Below are 27,773 nucleotides of genomic sequence, written 5' to 3'. Positions count from 1 at the left end.
GTCCAGCTCCTGGAGTCAGGAAATTACATTAATCTTTCACTAAAAAAAAGTAAGTTTCTACCGCTTCTGAGTGCAGAGAAAAATCTTAAAAACATGAGCCCTCTACACTCAAAAATCGGGAGGCAAATAAAAAGAATCCAAAACAGTTTGTTTTCAACCTCTCATGTTTTTTGTGGCCTGACTCATGATATTTTAATACTTGCAACTGGCAATACTGCGGTCTTGCTGTGTCTGTATGTACAGTACCACTTTTAATTTTGTTGAATTTAGAATTCTGATAAGTTTAGAAGTCTTCATCTTAAACCAAACTAAGTCCTACACCTTTGTGAGTATTCTGGAGCTCACACTCTCCCAAGTTGTGGACCTGTCTTAACCAAAGTACTTCTTGCACTAAACCACATAATCGAATCTTTGCTATTTTTGCATGCTTCACTTAGGGCCAGCTAATGGCCTGGCTTATGAGACGACAAAGGAATGTAAATGACAGCAAGACACTCCCCTCCCATGCTGCCTCCGAATAGGACTGCCCCCATATCCACTATAGGCATAGGAGGAGGAAAGTTAGGCCAACTGTGCCTCTCAGGGCCATAATTCTTCCCTTGGACTGCTCTGAGGCAGCACAACTATGAGCTATCCCTTAGCCTGGGCTAAACGCAAAGAACAATTTAGCTCTTAGTGTTTTGTTTTTTTCTAACTGAATAGGAGAGAGGGATTTCTTCTGTGTTGGGCTAATGCCATAAAGGGGCAAAGAGAGAATATTGTTTAGTTTTTTAATTAAGGGCAATGCACCTCTATATCGGATATGCTGACAAATCAATAAATTAAGTAGAGATAATGTGGTGCCTTAAAATGTGGGAATAACTGTCAAACAGCTTCCTCAGATGTGAAATTTATGATACGGCTCAATGTTTGTTCCTCCCTCCCACACGCATGCTAATATAAAAGCTCTAGGTTTTGAATTTTACGTATATTGAAATGCTCAGTTTACCAGGCATTAGATACTAATAATTCAGAGTAATAATATTTAACGCAACATATTAGCACAAAATACTGTATATTTGAAGCACACTCTAAAACATGGTAGTTCTATTAAAAACATTTCTGGCATTTAAAACAAATCCGCTGTAATCCTGCTCCTTTGCTTAAATTTTCAGACGCTCAAAGTGAAATATCAGAGTTAAGAAATCTCTCAGAACGAAGTCAAATATATATTAAAATAACACAGCATGTTCTGAAATTAGGGTGGCTGGATGCCGGTTGAAAAGGGGACCTCACAGTGTCCGGTCAGATCTATTGACTGGACACCGAAAGTTCAATTACTGCAGATGAGAGAGACTGGAAGGTGCTGAGCCATCACCCGCGCCAGCCCCTACTCAGCCGTGGCTGCCTCCTACGTGCATCAGGTAGTTGCAGCTGCCAGCCCCGGCTCAGCAGGCAAGTCCTTCCTGACCCATGCAGAGTGGAAGAGCAGTGTGCAACAGGGGGAGGGGGAAAGAGGAGCAAGTGTGTGTGGGGGGGCCTCAGGAGGAAGAGGTGGGGCAGGACCTCAGGGGGAAGAGGGAGGATAGGGGAGGTTCTGGCACTCTTGCTGAAGTGTCCAGTTTTTATATATTACCAAGTTGGCAATTCTATCTGAAATTTAAACTTCTACAATGGGTAACATGCATAATTTCATTCAAATATGTTCTCAATGTGTTCAAACCACAATATAAATAATTCAAAAACATCAATTGAACACCGACCACGTGTTTGAGCAACACAGATCTGGAAATCACACTATTAATCAGATCTGTTCAGCAAACCTGAGCTGCAAACAGCAAAGGGTCTGAATTATTCATGGCTGCCCTCCTAGTGCACAAAAATCCAAATGCCTATATCCTCAAATACAATTTAGCATGGAAGTATTAATACATTGAAATGTATATTACCTGTCAAGTTTGGGATTATCTTGTCTTTCCCTTTGTTGTTCAAATCGTAGTTTCAATCCTTTGAATGTCTGCACATAATCTACATCTTCCAGTGCTTTCCAGTAATTCTCAATTACATGAGCGGTTAATGATTTTATATCTTCCTATAAGAAAAGTAAAATCAAAACAGTGACCTTTTAATTCTTCAAGACAATTTATCTATCTTTTGTTACTGTAATAAAAATATAGCAGGATATAACTGAAAGACATGGAAAAGATGCAGTATTCATAAAATGCCTTCGAAGTAAGGCATACTAATTTATTTAATTAAAAAAACATTGTATATACCAGTGTAGCTGAAATCTGGTACTTAACTTCTCATTAATAATTTGATAAAAAAGAACAATAACAGTTTTGTATTTATAAATTCTTCTAAACTTAAAAAAAAAAGGGGAAGGGGGGTAAAAAACCATCTACAAAGCCAGTATAAACACAATGAAAGCAACTCTTAAAAAAAAATTAAGAACTCTGTATGGCAATTTACACATTTTTACATCAGTCAGTCTCCTTATATTTGTTGTAATAACTAAACAAGGAAGTCAATACTTTTATTTTCCTCTCTCCCTCTCTAGAATAAACAACAATCACTACTCAACAAAAAAAGGAAAACAAATAAATTATATTTTTATGTTAGAGGGAAGACAAGGGAAAAGAGGTTTATTTCTCCACAGAATGAGCTGTGGGGACAGCTCTCAATCCTACAGAACTTTAAGAGACCAGTAGGAAGCCAGGGTCCTCCGGCTCTGGAGCTTCAACACAAATATCACTCTCTCCACTTCCAGAAGTTGGACTCCACTGAAGTTGTGCTACCAACAATGACTATCCCAGGCCTTGATTACCCTGGGGCCCCCCCATGTAAGTGGGATGATCCCCATCACAGAGAGTTACTAAAGCTCCCGGATATGTTACATTTCTCAAGTAATTCCTATAGGACTAGCGGGGAATGATTAGTGTCCTCCAGACCCCGACCCCAATCTAACATCAGGCTGCCCTTCCCCCTTGTGGATCTTAAAACCAGACAGCATCTTGCCAGGGTCTGGCTGAAGGTGACAGGGGAGGGAACAGTTCTCTGGAGGGAACTGACTAGTCCCTTATTGCCCACTCAGAAATCTTGGGGACCAATATTTTTATCAGTCAGATTAGCACACGTCTCCATAGTCTTTAGTATTTCTATAGTTGCACCAGAGCACACAATTAGCGTGTCCATGTGTGAAATTTCAAGTTACATCTATTCTTTAATACTTTCCAGAAAAAATTAATCAGATCCAGAGTTAGTTTATACAACGGTTACATTTTTAAGTCTGGGCACAATGGAGAGCAACTTCAACACTATACATCCACTGAATGTAGAACTTGACAACAAAGGCAGTGTTTTCAAACAGTGGTACATACAAAACTTCACTTAAATTATGAATTTCTAGTGGTCACACTATTATGATGCTTTCATTTGAACACCATCAGAAGTAACTGGGTATCCATAATTGTATCATAAATAAAAGTCTATTTAACTCGAAGTACACATGATGTATTATAAAAATTAGACAGTCAATTCAACAGTCAATTCAAGACAGTACTCACCACCCTAATAAATTCAAACATCTCTATTATAGCAGAGTTCATCAGATTATAGCGGGATCCATTGTTGAGAAATGCTTTGACCACAGGTTCAAACAAAAAGCTTTTCATTATATAGCGGTTATAGAATTCATCCTTCAACCCAATTATCTTTCTCTTAAAACGAAGGGCACCTGAAACAGAGAAATGGTTGTTAAAAAGCCATGAATTTTTAATATTTTACATTTAAAAGCAAAAAACCCAGCAATTGTTCCAAGTTGACTACAAGAAGGATACTCTCAATCCCAATTCTCACAGAGTTTTACAGTGTTGGTAATGGATTATGTACTCAAATATCCAGTACTCTGTGGATTAAATCTACAGTAGCTCTTGAAACTAGAATTCAAACGTAATGACATTTTACATTACCAGGAGGAAAAAATCCTTCAGAGTAATCCTAAATACACAGGTCATCTCCTGTCAGTGAACATGCTTTAACAAAATAGAATGCTGTAAATTAGGTACATAGTGTAATTATGGAAGTGTGTAACTGAAACAACAGTTCAAGTTTAAAAGAAAAATCATTTAACAATATAGGAATCATTGACAATATTCATGGCTGGATTATGATGTAATCATTTTTAAAAAAAATAGAGATAAATTTGCCATTAACAAAAATAAGAAATAAGTAGTACAGACTGTAATCAGGTACTGTATTGGGTGATTAGCTGAATCTTCCCAGCATTTATCATTAAACCTTAAAATCCAGTCCCAGCCCTCTTTGGAGCAGACACTGTCAACCTTATTGTGCTATGCTTTTAAGATTTAGAAGCCCACTGGAATTTAGACAGAGACTACTTTAATTATTTAACTTGTGATCACAAGTCAAAGATAAACTACTGGTATTCCCTGTGCCATCTACACTTTCATGACCAAATTCTCAACATATTTTCCTCCAATCAGAATTTTGATCATAATTTCTATTTTCCAATGAAAGTCTTGAATCTATTTCATTATTTTTGTATTAATTTTTGAAATGTAAACCTTCTTTTATTTTTAAATGAGAAATGGCATTTTCTCTCTTTCAAACGCACAGTGGAGCTTTGATCTATTTACATCTTCAAGGCTCTCCCTTCTGAGGAACTCCAGCACTACCTTAGCATTTGAGGTCCCACAGCACCTTTCTGTGCATAACTGAGGGCTTGCTTCTCTGCACTTACAGCACTGCTGGAGTGCAGCTATGCTACTTATGCCAACAGGAGAGCTTCTCCTGTCAGCACAGGCACTCCACCTCCCTGAGAGGCAATAACTATAACTCAGCGCAGTGCTGTCTACACTAGGAGTTAGGTCAGTATAACTGCATTGCTCAGGGATGGAGATTTTCTACATGTTTGAGCAACGTAGTTATACTGACATAAGTTTGTACTGTAGACCGAGGCTAATACAGGTAACCTTCCCTCCATTGTTTTGTGAAAAGCGATGAAAATGGACCAACTATGCATGTATGAAATGTCATTATTGAAGGGCTTTGATTCTGCCAAAATGATTTTCAATGGAACACTTAAAAAGTGCTCCTCAATCCAAGCTACTTATGTCCCTGCAAATTTTCAACTTTCTTTCCTACTCTTTATTCACATCTACAAGTGACTTTTTGCAAAGTATTAACAACTGCTCAATTAGTCACTTAACTTTTTGGAGTTGTTGTTCAGAGTCTTCCCACCACAGGGCTTTGCTACACTGGCACTTCACAGCGCTGCAACTTTCGCGCTCAGGGGTGTGAAAAAACACCCCCCTGAGCACTGCAAGATACAGCGCTGTAAAGCGTCAGTGTAATCAGTGCCACAGCTACACCCATAAGGGATGTGGTTTACATGCAGTGCTGGGAGAGCTCTCTCTCAGCGCTGGCGCTCCGACCACACTCACACTTCAAAGCGCTGCGCTGCCGCGGCAGCGCTTTGAAATTTCAAGTGTAGCCATACCCAATGAAATGAATTTTCTTTACATGGCTGTGCAAAGCTCCTGACATTTACCACCAGAAGTGTTTCTCTCCAGAATGAAGTACTATCATTAGCACAACAAAGGTCTTGTCTGTACGGTGCATTACTCCACACTAGAGGTGTTAATTCTAGTGTGCACTAGGTTGTCACATATTAACCAGCCAACGTGAACCATGCTGATGCACATTAAAAGTTCTCATGTGTGTTAACATAATTCTGCTTTAAATGAGACTACGTTAATGCATGGCAAGGAACTTTTAGTATGTGCCAGCAGGGTCAAAACAGGCCAGTTAATGTGCAACACACTAGATTTTACACATCTCTGGTGCGGACTAATGCCCTTATCAATAAACCCAAGAAGTGCTGACCTTGACCAATGTACTGTTACTAGATTCTAAATACTAGCTCAGGAGAAGCATCTGAACATGCATCAACAGTGAAGATCCTCAGTATTTTAAAATGTTACATTTATTATAGATAGAGATCCAGATGTCCAATTAAAAATGCTTTTGAATTTTTTTCTAAAGCAAGTACTATTTAAAACCTATGGACAATTCCCCTAGCTAGTTTAAATTAATACAGCCTCTTTCAATTTCATCTTGCCTCATCATTGAGGAATAACAGATCAAAAAATTGCTATGAGAAATATAGACCTAGTTGTAAAAGTAGCATATTTGTGCTAAACTGGTAACTGATATGCTTCTGTAAATTTGTTTTTCTTCCAGTAAAATACAATCAAATATTAATCTTCACACAACTAATTATTTATTCTCTATAATTCAAACTTACATAATGCCAAGAAAGCATGCTTTGAGGCCATCAGAACTAGTACTCTCCGCAGGATATCCTTGTTAATAATATAGTTCTTTATGTGATACGTATGATGTTCTACACAGAACGTTAGCAATTCCAATATTAATGCCAAGAGCTGGGCTGTCTGAAAATCATCTATAAACAAAAAACCAAAATGTTAACAAGAACATGAATTTAAAAATATTTAGGGCCTACTTTTCAGAAAGTGACTCCAAATTTGCAGATGCAATCCGATAACTAGATGCTTAAATGCCATTGTGCTCTCCTCCACCTAGTTTAGGTAAATAACTGGAAGCCACGCTTAGACCTTTACAAAACAAATACAGAATCCCTGGATTTGGTATTTTTACCAGAAGCCCAAGTCTACACCTGAAAAGGTTTGCCAGGATTGTTACACAAGCAAACACTCCTATACTATAGACACAGATTATATCTGCAAAAAGGTGCTTTTGACAGTACAGCTTATATTAGTTTGGTGAGTAAAATAAGCTAGACTAGTAAAAGCCCTGCTATGCCCCGCATAACTGCATCTATACTAAGGTTTTTGCCAGTATAGAAATGTTGCACCAAGAAGTCATCCCTAACTGACATTACTATACCAGCAAAAGTTTCTAATGTGGACCCAGCCCAAGGAAATTTGTTAAAAGTCATGTAAGAGATTTTAAAAGTTAGGGGCTTTTTTGTTTTTTGAAAAGATTTCTAGACTACAACCTAGCACTAGAGCGAAGATGAAATTATTGACGGACTCATTAGAATGATAAGTTAAAGAACAAGAGAGAAAAATGGAAAATTTAAACTCAGATTTCTTCATCTAAAAAAACATAAAATTAGTTGATTTGAAAAGTAGTTGAGTTATAGGCTCTTATAAATGCACATATGAGACCCAAAGAAAAATAAAATACAATTTCAAAATTTTCTGGAAGCTGGTTCGAAATTATATATATTTTTTTTCTTTGTTGAATATATGTATTTCAAAAGGAGTAACTGAAAAGCATACTTCCAAAGTTTTCACCTGGCTCTGCGTCACCTTTCTGGTTCAAACCAGACATAAATCTTTTGAAATACTCTTATTCTGATCATGCAGAGTTTCAGACATCCTTTAACAGTTATTCTATTCCATGTATTACAATTCAATAGCCTTGGACATGACTGCCAACATTCACAGAAGTCTCACCTTTGCTAGGCTTCTCCTCTGTTGTATTAGCCAGTAAGGGAGCTGTGAGAACATGCATACAATGTTTATAGAAGAAACCCAGGAATTCTGTCTTTTCAGTTTTCTAAAGGATAAAAAATATATCAATATTTTAATATGAAAGTAACTTAAATTACCAAAAAAATTTTAAAACACGAGAAAACCCAACCATACTTGAATTTGGGAATGCACTTACATTGGCTGTGGCCAGCATGTTTTCTGGATCAACTAAAGTACGAAGGAGACCCATGAGTTGGACTGCCCCTCCAAGTTCGGGATCTGTATCACAAATCATGTGTTCTATGATGAGGTTAATGAGTAAAATATCCTAATAGAGAAGATATAAAAATGAAGAGATTATGACTAAGAAAAACTAAAATTAAAAAGGGACACTGTCAGGTCAAATTTGGCCCAAAACTAAGATTTTGTAAAATAAAAGATTTTAGGACAAAATTTAGGACTAACAGAAATAGATCCTTGAAATGTATTTTTAAAAATGCCCGTGAAAACCTACTTTATTTGCATCCCTAATACTGATGCACTATACTCATCCAAGAGAATCTTTCAGAGCAACTACAAATGGCAGATAAATAAAAAACTTGGATAAAAAACCAGACTAGTCTAAACTGAAAATACAAAAAAAGGTGAACAGCATAAATGGTGAGAAGGTACATGCTTAAAATTCTTAACTTGAATTTATGATGCGTATTATGGAATTTGTTTTTTTGAAATTAGGAGTTTTAACCTGAGTGTCCTTTTAAAATACAATGCAAGGCCCTACTTCTGCAAACACATGGAACTCCTGAACTAAATGGGATTACTCACATGTGTAAAGTTACTCAAATGCATAAATGTTTGCAGAATAGGAGTTCAAGAGTAAAAATTCCATTCTTATATAATCCCTTAGTGCTTGCATGTCCTATTACCAGCAACAGCAGGGCCATCCGGAAATTGAGACATCAGGTTATGGCCCTGATTCTGCATACACTTATGTACATGCTTTACTTTTACACACCTGAGTAGTCAAATGAAGACAATGGGTCAACTCACAAGTAAAATTAAGCAAATTTATGTAAGCACGATCAGGGCCTTAGTTTATAACTTGTCTTCCATATTTGTAGGAGGTTTTCCATATAGAAACAAGATTAGCTGTACAATATGAAAGTAAACTATTTCCTGAAACAAAACAAGTTTTAAAACTAACTTGAAACTCTGGATATTTCTACTAAACTGACCAAATACGAACTAAAAATATTTTAGTTATCCCACTATTTAATTATGGCCTTAAGCCACCAATACAGATATTAAGTAGAGCTATGATCAGAATCATCTTAAAATTACCATGGAAATAAATGGTAGTATAATTTGTTTGTTTGTTTAGCTAACTGTACTTTAAAGTAACACAAAAGAGATTATGGGAGTCAGGTATATAAAGCAGCTAAAAATATATCAAGTACTTTAGATCCAGAATACATTTTTAAACAGCTATGGGTTCATTTTTTATTCAAAATTCCATCTTTCTATGGCTTTCAGTTTCCTTCTTTGCTCTTTACAGTTACTTTAGTCCAGCCTCGATTCTGTATCTGTTCACTAATACACTATCTTACTTAAATTAAAGAGCTTCTGTTTATTATACTGTACAAGTAAATTCCGAACATATCATTCAAGGATTCATTTAAGTACTATTAAACACTGAACTGTTTCACATTTCTTAACAATTCTGGAAATTGACATCTCCTGCATCCCTAAATTTCTGATCCTATAATCCAAAGTATTTTAGAGAACTTGGCTTGCTAAATACATTACAAACACCAAGTATATTTAATGTATTTTTTCAAGTAAAAAAAAATAAAAAAATCTCTGGATGTATATTAAAAACGACAGTTGTTGCAAGAGGTTTATTACAAAAATGAAGAAAGTAAACAAAAAGCTTAAAATTTACTAGGGCTATTGATTAATCGCACTTAACTCACGTGACTAACTCAAAAAATTAATCGCAATAATTGCACTGTTAAACAATAGAATACCATTTGAAATTTATTAAATATTTTGGATATTTTTCTACATTTTCATATCTATTGTATTCTGTGTTGTAACTGAAATCAAACTGTATATTCTTTTTATTACAAATATTTGCACTGTAAAAATGCTAAACAAAAGAAATAGTATTCCTCAATTCACCTCATACAAGTACTGCAGTGCAATCTCTATTGTGAAAGTGTAACTTACAAAATGTAGATTTTTGTGTGTGCTCCGTAAGTGCACTCAAAAACAAAACAACGTAAAACTGCAGAATCTACAAGTCCACTCAGTCCTACTTCTTGTTCAGCCAATTTCTAAGACAAACAAGTTTGTTTACATTTACAGGAAATAATGCTGCCCTCTTCTTATTTATAATGTCACCAGAAAGTGAGAAGAGGCATTTGCATGGCACTTGTGTAGCTGGCAATGCAAGGTATTTACATGTGGGATATGCTAAACATTTGTATGCCACTTCATGCTTCGGCCACCAATCCAAAGAACATGCTTCCATGCTGATGATGCTCCTTAAAAAAAAGTGTGTTAATTAAATTTGTGACTGAACTCCTTGGGGGAGAACTGTATGTTCCCTGCTATGTTTTACCCAAATTCTGCCATATATTTCATGTTACAACAGTCTCGGATGATGATGCAGCACATGTTGTTCATTTTAAGAACACTTTCACTGCAGGTTAGACAACACAAAAAAGGTACCAATGTGAGATTTCTAAAAATAGCTACAGCACTCAACCCAAAGCTTAAGCTGTGTAGCATGCTTTCAGAAGTCTTAAAAGAGCAACACTCTGATGCGGAAACTACAGAACCTGAACCACCAAAAAAAGAAAATCAGCCTTCTGCTGGTGGCATCTGATTCAGATAATGAAAATGAACATGCACCCGTCTGCACGGGTTTGGATTGTTATCGAGCAGAACATTTGTCATCAACATGCAGGCATGTCCTCTGGAAGGGTGGTGGAAGCATGAAGGGACACATGAAGCTTTAGCGCATCTGGCATGTAAATATCTTGCGAGACCAGTTACAACAGTGCCAGGAGAATGCCTGTTCTCTCTTATGGGTGACATTGTAAACAAGAAGCAGGTAGCATTACCTCCTGCAAATGTAAATAAACTTGTTTGTCTGAGCGCCTGGCTGAACAAGTAGGACTGAGTGGACTTGCAGGCTCTAAAATTTTATGTTGTTTTATTTTTGAATGCAGGTTTTTTTGTACATAAAATTCTACATTTTGTAAGTTCACCTTTCACGATAAAGAGATTGCACTACAGTACTCGTATTAGATGAACTGAAAAATACTATTTCTTTTTTTTTTTTACAGTACACTTTATTATTCTGTGTTGTAATTGAAATCAATATATTTGAAAATGTAAAAAAATCCAAAAATATTTAAATAAATGGTATTCTATTGTTGTTTAACAGTGCGATTGTGATTAATTTTTTTAATCACTTGTCAGCCCTAAAATTTAGACATCAATTGGTGCACTCCAATAAGAAACCTGGCAGGGCAGAAAAGTTACTTTTTGTTTAAACACCCTAATCCGGTAAGTACTTAAGAACGTGCTCAGGCCTCATTGGACAGCTCATATACTTAAAGTTAAGGAACATGACTACGTGTTTGCAGGACAGGTGTCCAAAAAGGCTATGCAAATCAGGAGATATGATCACCTTTCCAAATATGTAAAAGATTAATACATAAAATAGGGTAAGCTGTAGTTGATATAATTGTGTTGTAATTAATAATATTATTGTAAATACTACCGTGATGGATACGAGAGAGAACCTTCCAACCATAGTTAGTTTATTTTTCTTAAAGGAAAGGTTCTAGAAAACTATTTCAAATGCACATTTGTCAAATGAAAACTCAAAGCAGGATTTAGTCACTAATAATAGAGACATAAATATGAACTTTCTAAAAAAGCTTTAGAGGACCTCCTACTTACATCATCATTTTGTTGAGCTTCCTGCATAACAAACTCTCGTACCATGGATGGATTGTACTCAACCAAATATGAGAATATATCAGTAGCTGCACTTCGCACTTGTGCATCATCCATACCCTAGAAAGGTCAATTAAAACTGTTTAAGTACTTTAAAGAACAAAAATCATTGTACTTGAAAGGCATAATAGTAGTTTTTTAAATGAGCAGAAGCAATTTAAGAAATCATAGTTTTGTCTGAATTTTTTATTATTATTAACTATTACTGTTACAAGAAAGTCACCATAAATAAGAGTTGAGGGCTCCTCCCCCCCACCGTTTTTTTCTGGTTTAATTGATAGCTTTGTATGTAATCAGTTTAACAGTTTCTCTGGTTTATTGGTCATAGCCCTGTTTTAGTCTGAACACAGAAAGACCAGAAAAAGAAATAAAGATTGGGAAAAAAACTTGCAAATTCACAAAAACTGCTAGGGGAATTTAGTGATCTAATACCTAAAACTACTTTAAAAAAAAAACACAAAAACAAAACAAAAACCTTTCAAGTGGACTGAATTTCAAGATGACAGTATCCCTTTCCAGACAAAACAAATCACTAAGGTACTTCAGAAAGCCATGACATGGCAGTGTTGCTGTAACTACTTTTTAAATAATTATCTTTTTTGAAATGAAAATAATATAACTGTTACAACAAATATTTACAAAAAGTCATCTCAGAAAAATACATATTGCATTAACTTACTAGGATGACTTCTAGTGCTGGCAGTATACCCATATTAGACAATGTTTTGAAAAAAGCATCTCTGTTTTGAGGTTGTAATGTTTGAGAAAATGCACAGAACTCTTTGAGAAAGTTTACCTGAAATGTAGAAAACAACATGCTAGTGATTAACAACATTCAGACAATGAACAGTCACTTCATGAATATTTTACAAATGCTTACCAATTCTTGTCTTTTCTCCTCATCTGTGGCTTCATCTGTTAATTGTGCAAACAATTCTGTCAGAAATTTTTCATCTTCCTACAAAAGTAAGATAATGCCATGTGTTTATTTGACAATATTGACGCTAACCCTCATAATATTAACTCCCCAAAGCCATGCCTCCTACATTTTATACCACTGTGCATGCACAGAATTTATGTCTGGCATAGAATTTTGTATTTTCTGTGCAGAAAACAACACTCTGCCTGAGAAGTGCTGCAGTTCCACCTTTCGCCCACCAGAGGTCATTGTGGTGCCAAAACAGATAGCTGTGACTGACCAGCAGCCCGCTGTGTTCAGCGCAGCACTCTGCCGCAAGCCGTTGCACTGCTTCTGAGCCCTCGTCCAGACTAACCCGCGGCATTGGCGGGTTAAAATCGATTGCTCGGGGATCGATATATCGCGTCTAGTCTGGACGCGGTGTATCGATCCCCGAGCGCGCTTACATCGATTCCGGAACTCCATCAATCCGAACGGAGTTCCGGAATCGACACGGAGAGCCGCGGACATCGATGCGGCGCCGTCCAGACTGGTGAGTACCTCGATTTTAGAAATTCGACTTCAGCTACATTATTCTCGTAGCTGAAGTTGCGTATCTAAAATCGATTTTAATTCCTAGTCTGGACGTGGCCTGAGAGGAGTGGGAAATAAGTTTCTATATTGTAGTTTAGCTAGATTACTCAAAATTCTCCATTAATTTGCCTAGTAAGGAATTTGTAAAAAAAAAAAAAAAAAACAACAACAAAACACCCAAATACTCAGTAAATCTAATTTTGTCTGTATTATTACAGACATACTTTCTGATAGATATTTTGAAATAAATTACCAAAATAATTGAAACTAGTGTGATTATATTGTATTATTTATGCATAGATCTGCAGAATTTTAAAATATTGTGCACAGAATTTTTCATTTTTTGGCACAGAATTCCCCCAAGAAATAATTTTAAAGGGAAAATACAGTTGTGTAGGATACTTAATTGTAACAGTGTCAATCAACTTTCCACTTAATACATGTAACTGATGGAAGATGTGTCATGACTGGCACAATCTATATGAGGCTGAAGGACTGATCAATCAAGGTGACATGTAACTGACTATGTGTCCTTTCCTTGCTGTTATATGCTGTTATATGCAATTTCCTTTCCTAGGTTCATTCCATTTTCTTTCCAATTGTGGTACATCTTATGCTGTCATCTGTCAATCTTCTCTTTTCCTTGTCTCTCTCAATTTGCAAATATCCCTACATTATATTGTCTGATTATCACCCCTCTAGTTGGTGTCTCCCCTTCCCCAAAATATCATTCTCTATCTGACTCTGTCTCATTATCACTTTTTTTTTTTTTTTTTAAGTACCCTAATCAAATCGCACTCTCTTATCCATATCATCCACTCATAAACAGGGCCTGGAAATTTTACCAGAGACCTTAACATAACTATACCCAGTAGCTTAAAAATGATATGAGAGGAAAGGAAGATTCCAACACCAAGATGTTGGGAAAGGGGTGAGTGCTGAAAACCAAATGAAAATGATTAGATTCTTATCAATTCCACTGCTGCTCACAAGGTTATTAATGGCAGCAGTCAAAATTGATTAACATTCATGCTGCTGAAGCTTAGCAAAGCTGAGCAGCGGCAAACACACTGGAGCCACCTGTCTGCAGACTTAAGACAGCACTATATCAGTTATACTTGGTTTATGTTTGGAAGGTTAAGTCTAAGAGCTAAAAATTCTTCAAAACAAAACAATTCCCCGCCCCCAAACAGTAACTGATAGCATTTGCCTGGAAAAGCTTTCTACATGCCACATATAAGCAGTGTTTGAAAAAATCTACTCAACACTAAGTTGAAATATACTTAATACATTATTAATGCAATAAGTGGCCAAGAAATCCTAAACAAAACAGTGACTGAACCCCAAATTCTTTTTGGAAGAGTCTTATATACTTAAAGGAGGCCATTCGCCAATCTTGCAATTATTTGGCGCAGATCAGGATGAGCAATGCCAACCACCTACTCACAACAAAAGGAGATCTAAGAAGCCTCACTTGAAGCTTAGTGATCTTCCAAACCGAGTTACAGCTGAGTAGACAAAAACAAACAAATCGACAAAAAAAAACCCTTTACTAATAGCCTGGAGCAGACATTCCAGATTCCAACTGAGGTCATACCCAAGAAACTCAAGTATGGGGGTCTACAATTCAATAGTTTTTTTTTATGAGAGAACACAGGTGTGGTTATCTGGCACTTGTCTACCATTTGAATTTCTAAATGTTTTGTTCAAATCCTTAGTCTATCATGAAGTAATTACAGAAACTATTAAATTTATGACAGATTGTAGAGAGACCGATATACTCTTATTTACCTGAACACCACAGCAGTTCAGTTATTTACTCCAAACATAAAAAGATTTTCTTGAAACAAAATCTAAGTTACCATCCTTGAATAACAGTCAAAGTAAGAGGAGACTAAGTAGATCTGGATGGCACATTGAACTGTACAGTATTAATACCACCACCTCAAACTGGAAGAAAGTAGTAATCTGGTCCATCTATTATCAACGAAACCTGTAACAAGATCCATGCTCATCCCTGCCATGATAGCAAGATATCATAAGTGGCATCTAGATGACCTCACAAGGAATATATTTTTTCTTCTTTACTAGGAATGGGAATGAGTGGATGGCCTACACCACATCTTTTTCATCTCAATTATAATCCCTGGAAGTGTGTATAAAAAGCTAAATTAGTACAACATTAAAATTGTAGAGTTAAAAGCACTCAAAAGTCAGGAAGAGTACAACTTTCAAAAGTGCCTAAGTGACTTTAGCTTAGTACCATTTTCACTGAAATTTAATGAGATTTAGGCTCCTAAATCACTTTTGAAAATGAGATTTGGGCCTAAATCAGAGAGGCATTTTGAAAATTTTTCTCTAAGTGCTAAAAGTTGCATATGCAACCGTAACTCTATAACCCTCTCTGTATGTATTACAATAAAGCAGGGGTCGGCAACCTTTCAGAAGTGGTGTGCCGAGTCTTCATTTATTCACTCTAGTTTAAAGTTTTCATGTGCCAATAATACATTAACTTTTTAGAAGGTCTCTTTCTATACGTCTATACATACAACAATAGTTTAGAATCAGAGGGGTAGCTGTGTTAGTCTGGATCTGTAAAAGCAGCAAAGAATTCTGTGGCACCTTATAGACTAACAGACGTTTTGGAGCATGAGCTTTCGTGGGTGAATACTCACTTCGTCGGATGGGGTGGCCAGGACCCAGGCAGTGCAAGTGACACTGAAAATCAGATCGCATGCTGCCTTTGGCACGCATGCCATAGGCTGCCTACCGCTGATCTAAATGGACGGTCCATACATATGTTGCCCTTTCTGGCTCTCATCTCTCCCTGCAATATTGATCCACACAAACACCCCAGATACTTTTCAAGTTCAGAAGATGGCAGCATGTGCACTGAAGAAGAAAAGCAGCGACTGTACCAGCAACAGGGGGGAGGAGGGGGAGAAGGGGAGGAAAGGGGGCATTGCTACCACATAAAGGAGCATTAGGAAGTTCTTTCAAATGAACCTGTGCACCGAATACTCTTACTGACACAGTGCCCAGGGGAGTTTCAGCTTCTCTCGGTGATGCCAGTGGCTCAGAGAAGCAGCTCAGCTACAACTCCTGACATGAAACTGACACAGCAGGGACTGGAGTTCTCAGAAGTGGCCCTTAATACCCAGGTCCCTGCTGCCCAAAAGAACCTCATATGGCTGTTTCTAGGGACCACTGAGCTCCTCACTGCCTTCCCCCTTTGAGATGCAGCTCCCCTGTGATGCAAGACCTACCCAGATCACTCTGCAGTTTGCGCATTTAAAACCTCAACTCCCCTGGGGGCCACTCTCGCCTGAGCTGAAATGCCACTGTGTTAGCATGCACAGAAACAGTAAGAGCCTCCCTGACTCCATCTGCTCTTTCCAGAGGCTGCAAAACCCGTTCAACCCCACCGCTGCCTGGCTGGCTCAGAGGCGCTGGGGGCATGGCCCCCTCCTGGGCTGATGCAATGCTAGAGAAGGGGAGATGAGAATGGGAGCATGAGGCAGCAGCGGGGCCATGCAAAGAGGGGGGCCAGTTGAGACTCACGCCTTGCACGAGTCCAGGCTCCCCCTTTAAAGTCCAGGGGCCAGGAGAGAGTCTACAAACAGCTCATGCAGCATCTGGGAGCCCTAATGCAGCTGCTTCCCAGAGCCTAGTTCCCCCAGTGCTCCCCGAGCCCTGCGGGCAGGGGCTTCGGAACTCAAGACCAAGATCACCGAGGTGCCATTCCATTGCCCGGCGGGGAAGAATGCCTGGCTGGTGACTGCCTGCCCTTCCTGGAGGAACTCCCTGTCGGACAGCAGCAGGCTGAGTGGGGCCGTCAGATGGGACCTCAGACTGGAAGCAGGCTGAGCCACTCAGCCCACTGCCACTCTGGGGTCCCAGCTGCCGGCCCCACTCAGCCCGCCGCCGCTCTGGTGTCCTGGCCACTGGCCCCGCTCAGCCTGGGGTTTCTTTCACCCAGGCCGGCAGTGGACTGAGCGGGGCCGGCGGTCAGGACCTCGGCTGGCAGCAGTGTGCCATTAAAAATCGGCTCGTGTGCCACCTTTGACACACATGCCGTAGGTTGCCGACTCCTGCAATACAGTATTCTGTGATCACATATATCTACTTTCTAGCAGCCAGGATCATCTGGGCATATCTCACCGAGTCAACTGCTTGCCACTGCAGAGGCCTTAGGCATTGGTGGCATCTCAATCTCTTCTATTCTCTGCTTGTGGCACACAGTGTAGTCTCATGAATACTAGCATGCTTTACTCTAACCCAAGTAACTGGGTTCAAAATGAAGGTAACTGAGCAAAATGTAATTACGTACGATATACAAATGGCCAAAGTAGATCTAATAATGGTACCTTCCGTTCTGAAACTTTATGAAACTATATTGCAAATATAATATACAATTTTCCCCTCAAAGGTCTAGTAAACACAGTGTTTTCTATGGATGAGATTTTTTCAAAAGCTCTCAGCCACAGCCTAACCCTACTCCCATTTAAGTCATTGTAGAGTAAGACAGGAATGAGTGCTTTTGAAAAATCCCATCCTATAGTATGCATACAAATCTTGTATCTGACGTGTGCATAATAAGCTGCATAATAAGCTGTTGTTATAACAGAAGAGCTTGCTGGAAAATATAGGCCACCTGTGATTGTAAAACTCAATTAGCTTTGTCGTTATAGCTCAGCCCATTAAATGCACTTAACAAAGGCTGTGTTGCTGGCTCAAAAGAACAACAGTATGCATTGCTCACAATATTTATATTATATCTAAAAGCACTTTAGAGAAAGCTGATATATAAAAGCTAAGTGAAAGGAAAAAGTTACCTACCTTCTGAAACTGTTGTTCGCGATGTGTTGCTCATGTCCATTCCAAGTAGGCGTGTGTGCGCCGCGTGTACCATTGTCAGACGGTTTTTCCCTAGCAGTACTCGTCGGCCGTGAAGCCCCCTGGCGCCTACATGATCGTGTGTATAGGTCCTTGCTGACCCGCCGCCTCTTCGGTTCCTTCTTGCCAGATACTCCGAGAGAGGGGAGGCAAGTGGGTCTTGGAATGGACATGAGCAACATGGTTGTACAATTATAGCACTCAGTGGGACTATGTTGAAAGTTAAGCTTGTACATTAAGCTTCTGGAAGATTGCAGCAGCTTTTCTTAGGCTTTTGGCATCTTATAAAGTCTGTGCAGAGACTGAGCTAAGGTCTCCTGCAAAGTCCTCACTGTAGCCCACTGTACTTTTCACTACACAGTTAACATTAGAAATGTACCTGTGTGCAGCTCAGACTTCCTTAGCTATATATTTCATAAACTTTAGCAAAAAATCTCATACAAAATACACTGCATATGCTCCATATGCAGTTTTCAAAGGCATGACAAAGTGTCAAATTAAATGCAATTTTTCCTGCTGGAACATTTTAACATACTTCTCAATTAGGGCTAGTTCTGTGAAGCAAAATTAACTTTCAATGTCTATCCACTTCACAGCTGTAGAAAAACAGACAAGAATCCACCCCTCACTGAAAAAACAAAACCCTATTCTCCCTGCCTTCTTCATATTCCCTTTTGGTCTTAGCTAACTCCTGGAAGATTTCAGCCCAAAAGGTGAAAAGTTTAATAAAATTACAAGCAAATAAGTTCCTAGAACAGAAACAGTGCATCAGCCTTAAGTATAGTGCTATTGTTGCTGCTCCTGTTGTAATATTGCACCTGCTTTATATAATTCTTCCCTCCCACATAGAATGTCAGGGTTGGAGAGACTGCAGGAGGTCATCTAGTCCAACCCCCCGGCTCAAAGCAAGACCAATCCCTAGACAGATTTTTGCCCCAGATCCCTAAATGGCCCGCTTAAGGACTGAATTCACAACCCTGGGTTAAGCAGTCCAATGCTCAAACCACTGAGTTATCCCTCCCCCACTCATACACCAGTGATTAATTTGTGATATAGATTAAAGTGCCCTCATCCCCTTGATCTTGAACTATCCTGCTTCACACAGGTCCTTTAATAAACTATTGGTAAGTAATTTCCCCCTTGAGACACTTTTCCATTATTGTTTAGGCATAGCTTTGGTAGTAACAGGAACCCATCATATCTTCAAGATGGCATACACATTCAAACTATTTTTTTAGCATGGAAGAAAGAAGAAACTAAGCTCTGATACCACTAATATGCAACACTTGCATGCATCATTTCACTGAGCTATTTCCCACTGGAAAACTGCGCTTATTTACTTTAGTGCAGCAGATAATTTGCATGGTAAACTACTCTGTAAAATACATTTGAAAGTGCAAATAAATTAAACCTGGCATTTCTGAGCATACTGCTGACAGCATGCATCCTTCTGAGACAGTCTAATTTCAGCTTGATGCACTCCCTTTAGTGTCTGGTCAAAATCGCTAAACTTCTCTAACTCAGTTCCCCCAAATCACCTACAGATAATATATACTTACATTAAACGGTGCTGCAAAATAAATTAATATCTGTAAAGCACTTTCAAAATAAAGAGCAAAATATTGCTATTACTACATGTGGATCTGGTAGCAGGATGATGCAATCTGAGAATAAACATATGTACACAATCTTGTATTTATTCCACCCTTTTAAAAAGACTGGCTTAAACAAAATTGATTGCTTTGTTTGAAAACTGATGAATATAATAAAGGAAAATTATAATGTAGTAAGGCCATGCACTAAACATCCCAAATACACCTCTACCTCAATATAACGCTGCTGTCCGGAGTCAAAAAATCTTACCGCATTATATTGAACTTGCTTTGATCCACCAGAGTGTGCAGCCCCGCCCTTCAGAGCACTGCTTTACCATGTTATATCCAAATTCATTTTATATCGAGTTGTGTTATGTCGGGGTAGAGGTGTAGCAAGGGCCAAGACAGCAATAAGAACATAAATTATTTTAAACTATCTGCTCCTCCTCCTCTTACTAAATTCTTCAGATCCCTAGAAAACACAAATCATAGACTCCAAGTGAGCCCAACAGCATGCTTTGTTCAGGCAACATTATGAACATCAGAGGAGCTTGCTGGCACACAGAACCAGCCAATAATAGGGGTCAAGTAAATGGTGTTTACTCACTCTATGGCGCAGTTTTGCAAGTTTTATTTTTTAAATTTTAATACAGAGGGACAGGACTGATGGCCTCCAATGTGAGAAGAAATGTATAAAATAATATTTTTAGTTGCAAAAGAGCGTCACAAAGTAAGAAACATCACTTACCTGTCTTCCCCCCATTCTCAAAATTAGTCAGCTCCAGGTTCCAGTCAGGGTTTTTTTGATAGTTGTGGTATCACTAGAATAGGGCATGCTGGTACACCAAGTTGTGTTGGCAGTTAGGAGGGGATGAAAAAGAAAATGAGGGGAAAAAAAAACAGAATGAATTTAAATTAAATTATGTGCTGAATGGCTTTCTTACAGTTGTGCAAAATTATGGGTTTTAAGATTTATTTTTATTGATTCTAATTTTCTTGATTGTGGGAAGTTACAGGTGAGTCTGGTAATTATGTAATGACAGTCGATACTGAGATTCAAAAAGTTTAAGTTTTACAGCCATTGACAAATTGTGTTTTTAACAATTTGACAATTTGTCAAAATACACAAAGTAAATAGCCTTAAATCCAAGGAGCATTCTTCTTACTTTGTGTATCTGTACATTTTGGTCATCATCTACAGAAATATTTTTTCATCAGTTTGTATGGTGAAACCGACACTTACTGATAAAAATCTAATTCCTCCAACCATAGATGTAGTCCTGCCTACCCACCGCATGAGACTGGGGTCCCTGCTCACCCGAGCCCTGGCTGCTCCCCGCATGCTGGAACCCTGCTCTGCCCCCACCCCTCCCCGTGCATGGGGCTGGCATTGCCCCACCACACTACATAACTGCCAAATAATATTGTTGTATCAACGCATAAATAATACGATAACGCCTCACTTAAGGTTGTAGTTATGTTCCTGAAAAATGTGACTAAGTGAAACAATGTTAAGTGAATCCAATTTCCCCATAAAGAATGAATGTAAATAGAGGGGTTAGGTTCCAGGGAAATTTATTTTTGACATACAGTACAATACTATAGTTGGGAGGTGCCTCCTGCTTACCCCACACAGGCACAGCCCACTGGCACTGGAGACAATCAGGCAGACAAGGAGGCTGAAGGTGCTGTAGACTAGGAGAAGCATGTTGTGCAGCAGCAGCAGCAGCTTCCCCTTCCCTGCAAGCACCAGGGGCAGGGGAAGCTCAGTCCTCAGCTCACCCACTCCACCCCTTCCCTCAAGCCCCCACCCTTAACCTGCCTCTTCTTCCCCACCTCTTTACTCCACATAACATGTCCTTGCTCCTCCCCCCTCCCTCCCCCTGCCTCCTGCTCATGGCAATCAGCTGGTGAAGGAGGGGGGAGGTGCGCCACGTCCTCGCTCCTCCCTCCAGCCCGGGGCAATCAGCTGACTTGCACTGTTCAGGGGGCAGGAGAGAGAGAGGGGAGGAGCGAGGACTCGGCGCGCAGGCTCCCCCCTCCCTCCTACTCGTGGCAATCAGCTGGTTTGCAGCGTTCTGGAGGCAGGGAAAGGAGGGGGAGCCTGCGTGCCAAGTCCTCACTCCTCCCCCCTCCCTCCTGAATGCCGCAAGCCAGCTGATTGCCACGGGCAGAAGACGGGGGAAGACAGTGATCTGTGGGGTCTGCTGGCAGGCGGGAGGCGCTGTGTGTGTGGAGGGGGTGTAGAAGGGGGCTGCCAGCTGTGGACAAAGCAGGCAGCCAAGCGACATTATAGTGCAGCATTGCACAACTTTAAATGGAGCACGTTCTGTAATTGAGCAGGGACAGAAGATCAAAACAATGTTAAGCGAGAGGATGTTAAGTGTGGAGTTACTGTACAGCCAAGGTCCCATCATGCCACCAGTCCTGTATTATTATCTTGGCAAATTTTGCAGCCATTCAAATACTAATACAGGGGTCGGCAACCTTTCAGAAGTGCTGTGCCGAGTCTTCATTTACTTACTTTACTTTAAGGTTTCACGTGCTGGTAATATATTAACATTTTTAGAAGATCTCTTTCTATAAGTCTATAATATAACACTAAACTATTGTTGTATGTAAAGTAAATAAGGTTTTTAAAATTTTTAAGAAACTTCATTTAAAATTAAATTAAAATGTAGAGCCCCCTGGACCGGTGGCCAGGACCCGGGGAGTGTGAGTGCTACTGAAAATCAGCTCGTGTGCCGCCTTTGGCACGCGTGCCATAGGTTGCCTACCCCTGTGCTAATACCTTACCTGTTCATCTTGTTTCTACCAATATTCCTCTATGCAGGCCCATAATGAAGAAAGGTAGTCTTATAACTACTTTCTACAATGGCACAGTCCAACTACCCACTCTCTGGGCTGGCATAACGGAACAATTTTTGCATAGCTGTCAAAATTTATTTGCAAAGAAATACAAGATTGTGGATGGAAACATGGAGATGACAAAAAACCAGCCTCTTTTGTCACTTTACTTATATAATGGGGGTGCCTGGTTGCTCATGACCAGTTTGAGACTTATGGTTACATAAATATAAATAAATATTGCATCAATTTTTTCTCTCAATAAAGAGCACCAAATCTATTTTTACTTACACACACGCGTGGTTTTTTTAAAAAATATGTTTATAAAATATGTACACAATTCAACAAGTACCCTTTCTATGCTGTTGGCATCTTCTTACACTAAAAAAACTAGAACTGCATAATTTTTGTATATTTATACGTATAAACACACATGCAGAAAACTATGTTAAAAGAGTGTTACGGTTGCAAAGTCAAGTACTCAAAAGTGAGGAAGGAAATACCATAATTAAAGTTGCCCATGCAACCTTAATCCAGCTCCCTTGCACATATGATATGGTCATTAATTACATGATCACATACCATATTTTCCACAGAATACCTGCCTCATTCAGTGCCCAGGATTCACTATACTCACTGATTGAGCTGCTGTTTAATATGTTGTTTTATTCTCATTGTTCAGCTTGTGGTCCCAGGCAAACCATTCAAACCCTGCTTGGAAGACAGTATTAATTTCCTCAGTGGTTTTTTTATGGCTGTGACAGGATGACTGCTCCCTGCAAGAAAGAGAGCAGGGTCCAGTGTACCTGAACAGATTAGCTGATGCCCAACTGGGTATAAAGGAAGGCACCTGGGCCTTATAAAAGGGGAGTCAGCTGCAGGTGCTGAGGGATGCTTGCAGACACTGGAGGGAGAAAGGATGTTTCTGCATGGCCCTGAGTCAACAGGGGAAAGGCAGCAACCAGAAAGGCCTGTGGAGAAGATCAAACTTTAAGCAAGAGGTGCTTGGAGAGCAGGAAGACAGGCCCTCAGGGAGGAGGGGCTGCACCCAATTTGGGATTGGGGTGGAAGAACTAATTGTTACAGAGACGACAGGCCCTTAGAGAAGGGGGGATGGGTTCAGCTGAAACTGGGATGAAGTCTTTGAAGGTCTAAATTTTTTTTTGAAAGACTTTGCACTGGATGTACCAAATTGGACCCCAAAAGGACGAATGTTTGCAACATCTGGCCTATGTGGACTTTTTATTAAAAGGGAGCTTGATTTAAAGAGAAACTGAGTCATGCCTCAGCAGAGCCACAGTTGGCCTGAAGGTGCACTACAAAAATAGATGCATCCATTTATAATGGCATTCATCACAGTAGTAGCAGACTGCTTCACAAGCATGAATGAATTTATTCTCACACCAATGAGATGAAGTGACGTTATCATCAGAGTTTTACAGATGGGGAAACTGAAGAACAGAGAGATAAAAGTCAAAAGGGTCCACTAATTTTGAGAGTTCAGTTTGACACCCCAACAATCTATTTTTGAGAGTACTTAGCTTTATATGACTTATGTTCAAAGCACATTGACTTCAGATTCAGTTGTGAGTGCTAAGCAATTTTGCACATCAGACCCCAGCTAAACCATCCAGAAAACAAAGAATACAACTAATGCTCACCTGTTTAAAAAAAAAAAAAAAAAGTTTGGTTTGAATGACTTGCCCAAAATCACATCTCTTTCTGCCACAGACTTACTAACACCCTACCTTATTCACTACACACCTTCCAATTTCTGCAACAAATGAGGAAGCAGTCCTACAGACTACAGCCTCTTTCACTAAACACAGATCTCTCCAATTCATTGAAAGCAGGGTCCTGTGGAACAAAATACTACAGAATCATAGAAATGCAGGGCTGGAAGGGACCTCAAGAAGTCAACAAGTCCAGCCTCCTCTGCTGATGCATGACGAAGTAAACCCTTCATGGGTATTTATCTAATCTATTCTTAAAAAACCCCTCCAGTGATGGTGATTCCACAACCTTCCTTGGAAGCCTATTCCCCATTTAACTACCCTTATAGTTAGCAAGTTTTTCTTATTATCTGACCTACATCTCCTTTACTTCAGATTAAACCCATTACCTCTTCAGTGGACATAGAGAATAATTGATCACAGTCCTCTTTTTATCAGCCTTTAACATATTTGAAGAGAGTGTTATCAAGTCCTCCTCAGTCGTCTTTTCTGAAGACTAAATGTGACCAACTTTTATAATCTTTCATCATAGGTAAGGGTTTCTAAACCGTTTACTATTTTTGTTGCTCTCCTATAGACTCTCTCTAATCTGTCCACATTTTTCATCAGCTAAGGCCTCATCATGTAAATAAATACTGTATTATAACATATATGCACAGGGGGGCAATCTTAATTCTGGCTTTTTTTCACTTTTGAGCGCTTGACTTTGCAATTAGGGCTGTCAATCACCGTTAAATCAACAGATTAACGCAAAACAAATTAACTAGATTTTAAAAAGTTGCTATCGATCAGTTTTAATCACACTGTTAAATAATAATAGAATACCAATTTCCATTTATTAATATTTGGACATTTTTCTTATTTTCAGAATATATTAATTTCTATTACAACACAGAATACAAAGTGTACAGTCCTCACTTTATATTACAACAGTGCAATGCAAATGCTTGTTCTCACCTTCAGGTAACATTGTAAATAAGAAGTGGGCAGCATAATCACTTGTAAATGTAAACAACCTTGTTTGTCTTGTCAACTAGCTGAACAAAAAAAGAGGACTGAGTGGACTTTTGGCTCTAAAGTTTTACATTGTTTTGTTTTTGAGTGCAGTGATGTAAAAAATAATCCTACATTTGTAAGTAGCACTTTCACAATAAAGAGACTGCACAACATTACTTGTATGAAGTGAAATGAAAAAATACTATTCATCTTTTTACAGTGCAAATATTTGTAATAAAAAATAAAGTAAGCACTGTACACTTTGTATTGTGTTGTAATTGAAATCAATATACTTTGAATGTATAGAAATACATGCAAAATATTTATAATACATTTAAATTGGTATTCTATTATTAATAATCCGATTAAAACTGTGATTAACTGCAACTTTTTTTTAATCTCCCGATTATTTTTTAAAATTGTCTGAGAGCCCTAATATTTTTATGTGCACAATGTCTAAGGTTTTTAAAAAAGAAAAACTGAAAAAACACAAAATTTTATCTGGCTGCATAATACTGATACTGACACAGGTCATCTGCAGGACCACATGAGCTAATGGAGTAATTGACAGTAGCAGTAAGTTATCATTCTCTGTATAGACCAGCCACTAGAGGGGGATGAGACATAATTTGCCACTTGGTTCCACAAATATTTTCTGACAGCAGAGAAATACCAAGACTCAAGAATCTAGGGTTCCATTCCATATTCTGTGAGGTAGCATGCACTGTCCAGTGGTTTCTAAACTGCAGGTCGTGACCCAGTACTAGGTCATGTAATGTAAGGTATTTGGTCGCAGTGGCTCTGGGCTGTTAGAAGTCCCATCGGCGGTGCCTCCCAGCTAAGGCTAGTTGCTACCTGTTCTGTCACCATGCTGCGCTCCGGAAGCAGCCAACAGCAGGTCTGGCTCCTAGGTGGGATCCATGGGCCTCCATGCGCTGCCCACAACCTGAGTACCGGCTCCACACTCCCATTGGCTGGGAACTGGCCAATGTGAGCTGAAGGAAAGGGGGATAGTGCCTGTGGGTGAGAGCTGTGTGAAGCCGCTTGCACGCCTCTGCCTAGGAGCCAGACCTGCTGCTGGCTGCTTCCGGGACGCAGCATGGTCCACAGTGCCAGGACAGGCAACAAGCCAGCCTTTAGTACCCCCGCTCTGCCACTGACCAGGAGCCATCCAACGTAAGCCTGCACTCCAACCCCATGCCTCAATCCCCTGCCCCAGCCCTGAGCCCCTTCCTGCACCCAAACCCCTCATCCACGGCCCCACCTGAGCCTGCATCCTCAGCCCATAGCCTCTCCTGCACCCCAACTTCCTACCCCAGCCCTGAACCTGCCGCAAACCCAAAGCCCCCTCCTGCACCTCAAACCCCTCATCCCCAGGCCCACCCCATAGCCTGCACCCCCAGCCCGACCCCCTCCTGCAAACCAACCCCCTGCCCCAGCCCAGAGCCCCCTCTCACACCCTGAATCCTCATTTCTGGCCCCACTCCACAGCCCTCACCCTGAGCCTCTCCCACATCCCAAAGCCCCCATCCGCAGCTCCACTGAGTCATGGGCATCAACAATTTTCTTCAACTGGGTCATGAGAAAAAAATATTTTGAAAACCACTGCTCTAGTGGACTCTTGGGCTCCTGTTCCCCCTAAGCTTTATTCCCTTCTACCTCTGTCCACTCCAGCCGGGCCCAGTCTTGTCTCTTCCCACCCACTCCAGGCTCCTCATCTCAGTCAGTCCTAATCTCATGTGAATGGCAGGGTTATGTAAGGGAAGAAAGGCACAGGTGGCAAGAGAAGAGGCACAGATGTTGTGCATGGAGTGCATAATGCCTTACGTTCTAAATAACTTCATGTATTTAAACCAGGGGTGGACAAACTTTTTGGTCCGAAGGCCACATCTGGGTGGGAAAATTGTATGCAGGGCCATGAATGTAGGGCTGGGGCAGGGGTGCAGGATGGACTGCAGGGTGTAGGAGGGGCCTCAGGGCAGGGTATATGAGGGGACTCAGGGAAGGGGGTTACGGTACAGGAGGGGGTGCGGAGTGCAGGAGGGGGCTCCGGGAAGGAGGCTGGGGTGCAGGAGAGGTGCAGCAAGGGGCTCAGGGCAGGGGGTTGTGGTGCAGAGTGCAGGAAGTGTTCGGGGTGTGGGTTCCAGCCTGGCACCGCTTACCTGGAGCAGCTCTGGGGTGAAAGCGGCATACAGTAGGGCTAAGCCAGGCTCCCTGCCCGCCGTGGCCTCACGCTGCTCCCGGAAGTGGCCAGGACCATGTCTCTACAGCCTTTTGGCGGGGGTGTGGGGGGAGAGGCAGAGGGCTCTGCACACTGCCCTCCCCTGAAGCTCCCATTGGCCACAGTTTCCCATTCCTGGCCAATGGGAGCTGCAGGAGGGGGGAGGTTACTTGCAGGCGAGGGCAGCGCACGGAGCCCTCTGTCCCCTCTCCCCCAGGGGCCACAGTGATGTGGTGCCAGCCGCTTCCAGCGGTGGCACGGGACCCACAGCGCCACAGGGGTGCCGATTCTACAGGCCGAATCCAGCCCATAAGCCGTAGTTTGCCCACTCCTGATTTACACTTAAAGCAGAACCATTTTTTTTCCTGTATAGCCCACCTTCATTGGGCCCAGAGTTGTCCAAGGTTGACCTACAATCAACAGCAGCAGTATCACCAC

The 27,773-nt window shown here is 40.2% G+C and overlaps 1 protein-coding gene across 2 annotated transcripts in view; it reads right to left on the bottom strand.

Annotated features, from left to right (window-relative positions):
- PPP4R3A (protein phosphatase 4 regulatory subunit 3A) overlaps nucleotides 1-27,773 on the bottom strand; it is an 86,882-nt gene that overhangs the window by 11,486 nt on the left and 47,623 nt on the right. For both annotated transcript variants that reach the window (XM_030558914.1, XM_030558912.1), the window contains exons 5-12: nucleotides 12,436-12,513; nucleotides 12,235-12,351; nucleotides 11,499-11,615; nucleotides 7,720-7,851; nucleotides 7,506-7,608; nucleotides 6,308-6,466; nucleotides 3,546-3,715; nucleotides 1,929-2,071 (exon numbers count right to left, since the gene is read on the bottom strand). In XM_030558914.1, the coding sequence (XP_030414774.1) occupies nucleotides 1,929-2,071; nucleotides 3,546-3,715; nucleotides 6,308-6,466; nucleotides 7,506-7,608; nucleotides 7,720-7,851; nucleotides 11,499-11,615; nucleotides 12,235-12,351; nucleotides 12,436-12,513 (1,019 nt within the window). The remainder of the gene's footprint in view (nucleotides 1-1,928; nucleotides 2,072-3,545; nucleotides 3,716-6,307; nucleotides 6,467-7,505; nucleotides 7,609-7,719; nucleotides 7,852-11,498; nucleotides 11,616-12,234; nucleotides 12,352-12,435; nucleotides 12,514-27,773) is intronic.

Source organism: Gopherus evgoodei, chromosome 4, assembly GCF_007399415.2.
Source record: "Gopherus evgoodei ecotype Sinaloan lineage chromosome 4, rGopEvg1_v1.p, whole genome shotgun sequence".
NCBI classification, from domain to species: domain Eukaryota; kingdom Metazoa; phylum Chordata; order Testudines; family Testudinidae; genus Gopherus; species Gopherus evgoodei.
This window is presented reverse-complemented; position numbering and strand designations above follow the sequence as displayed.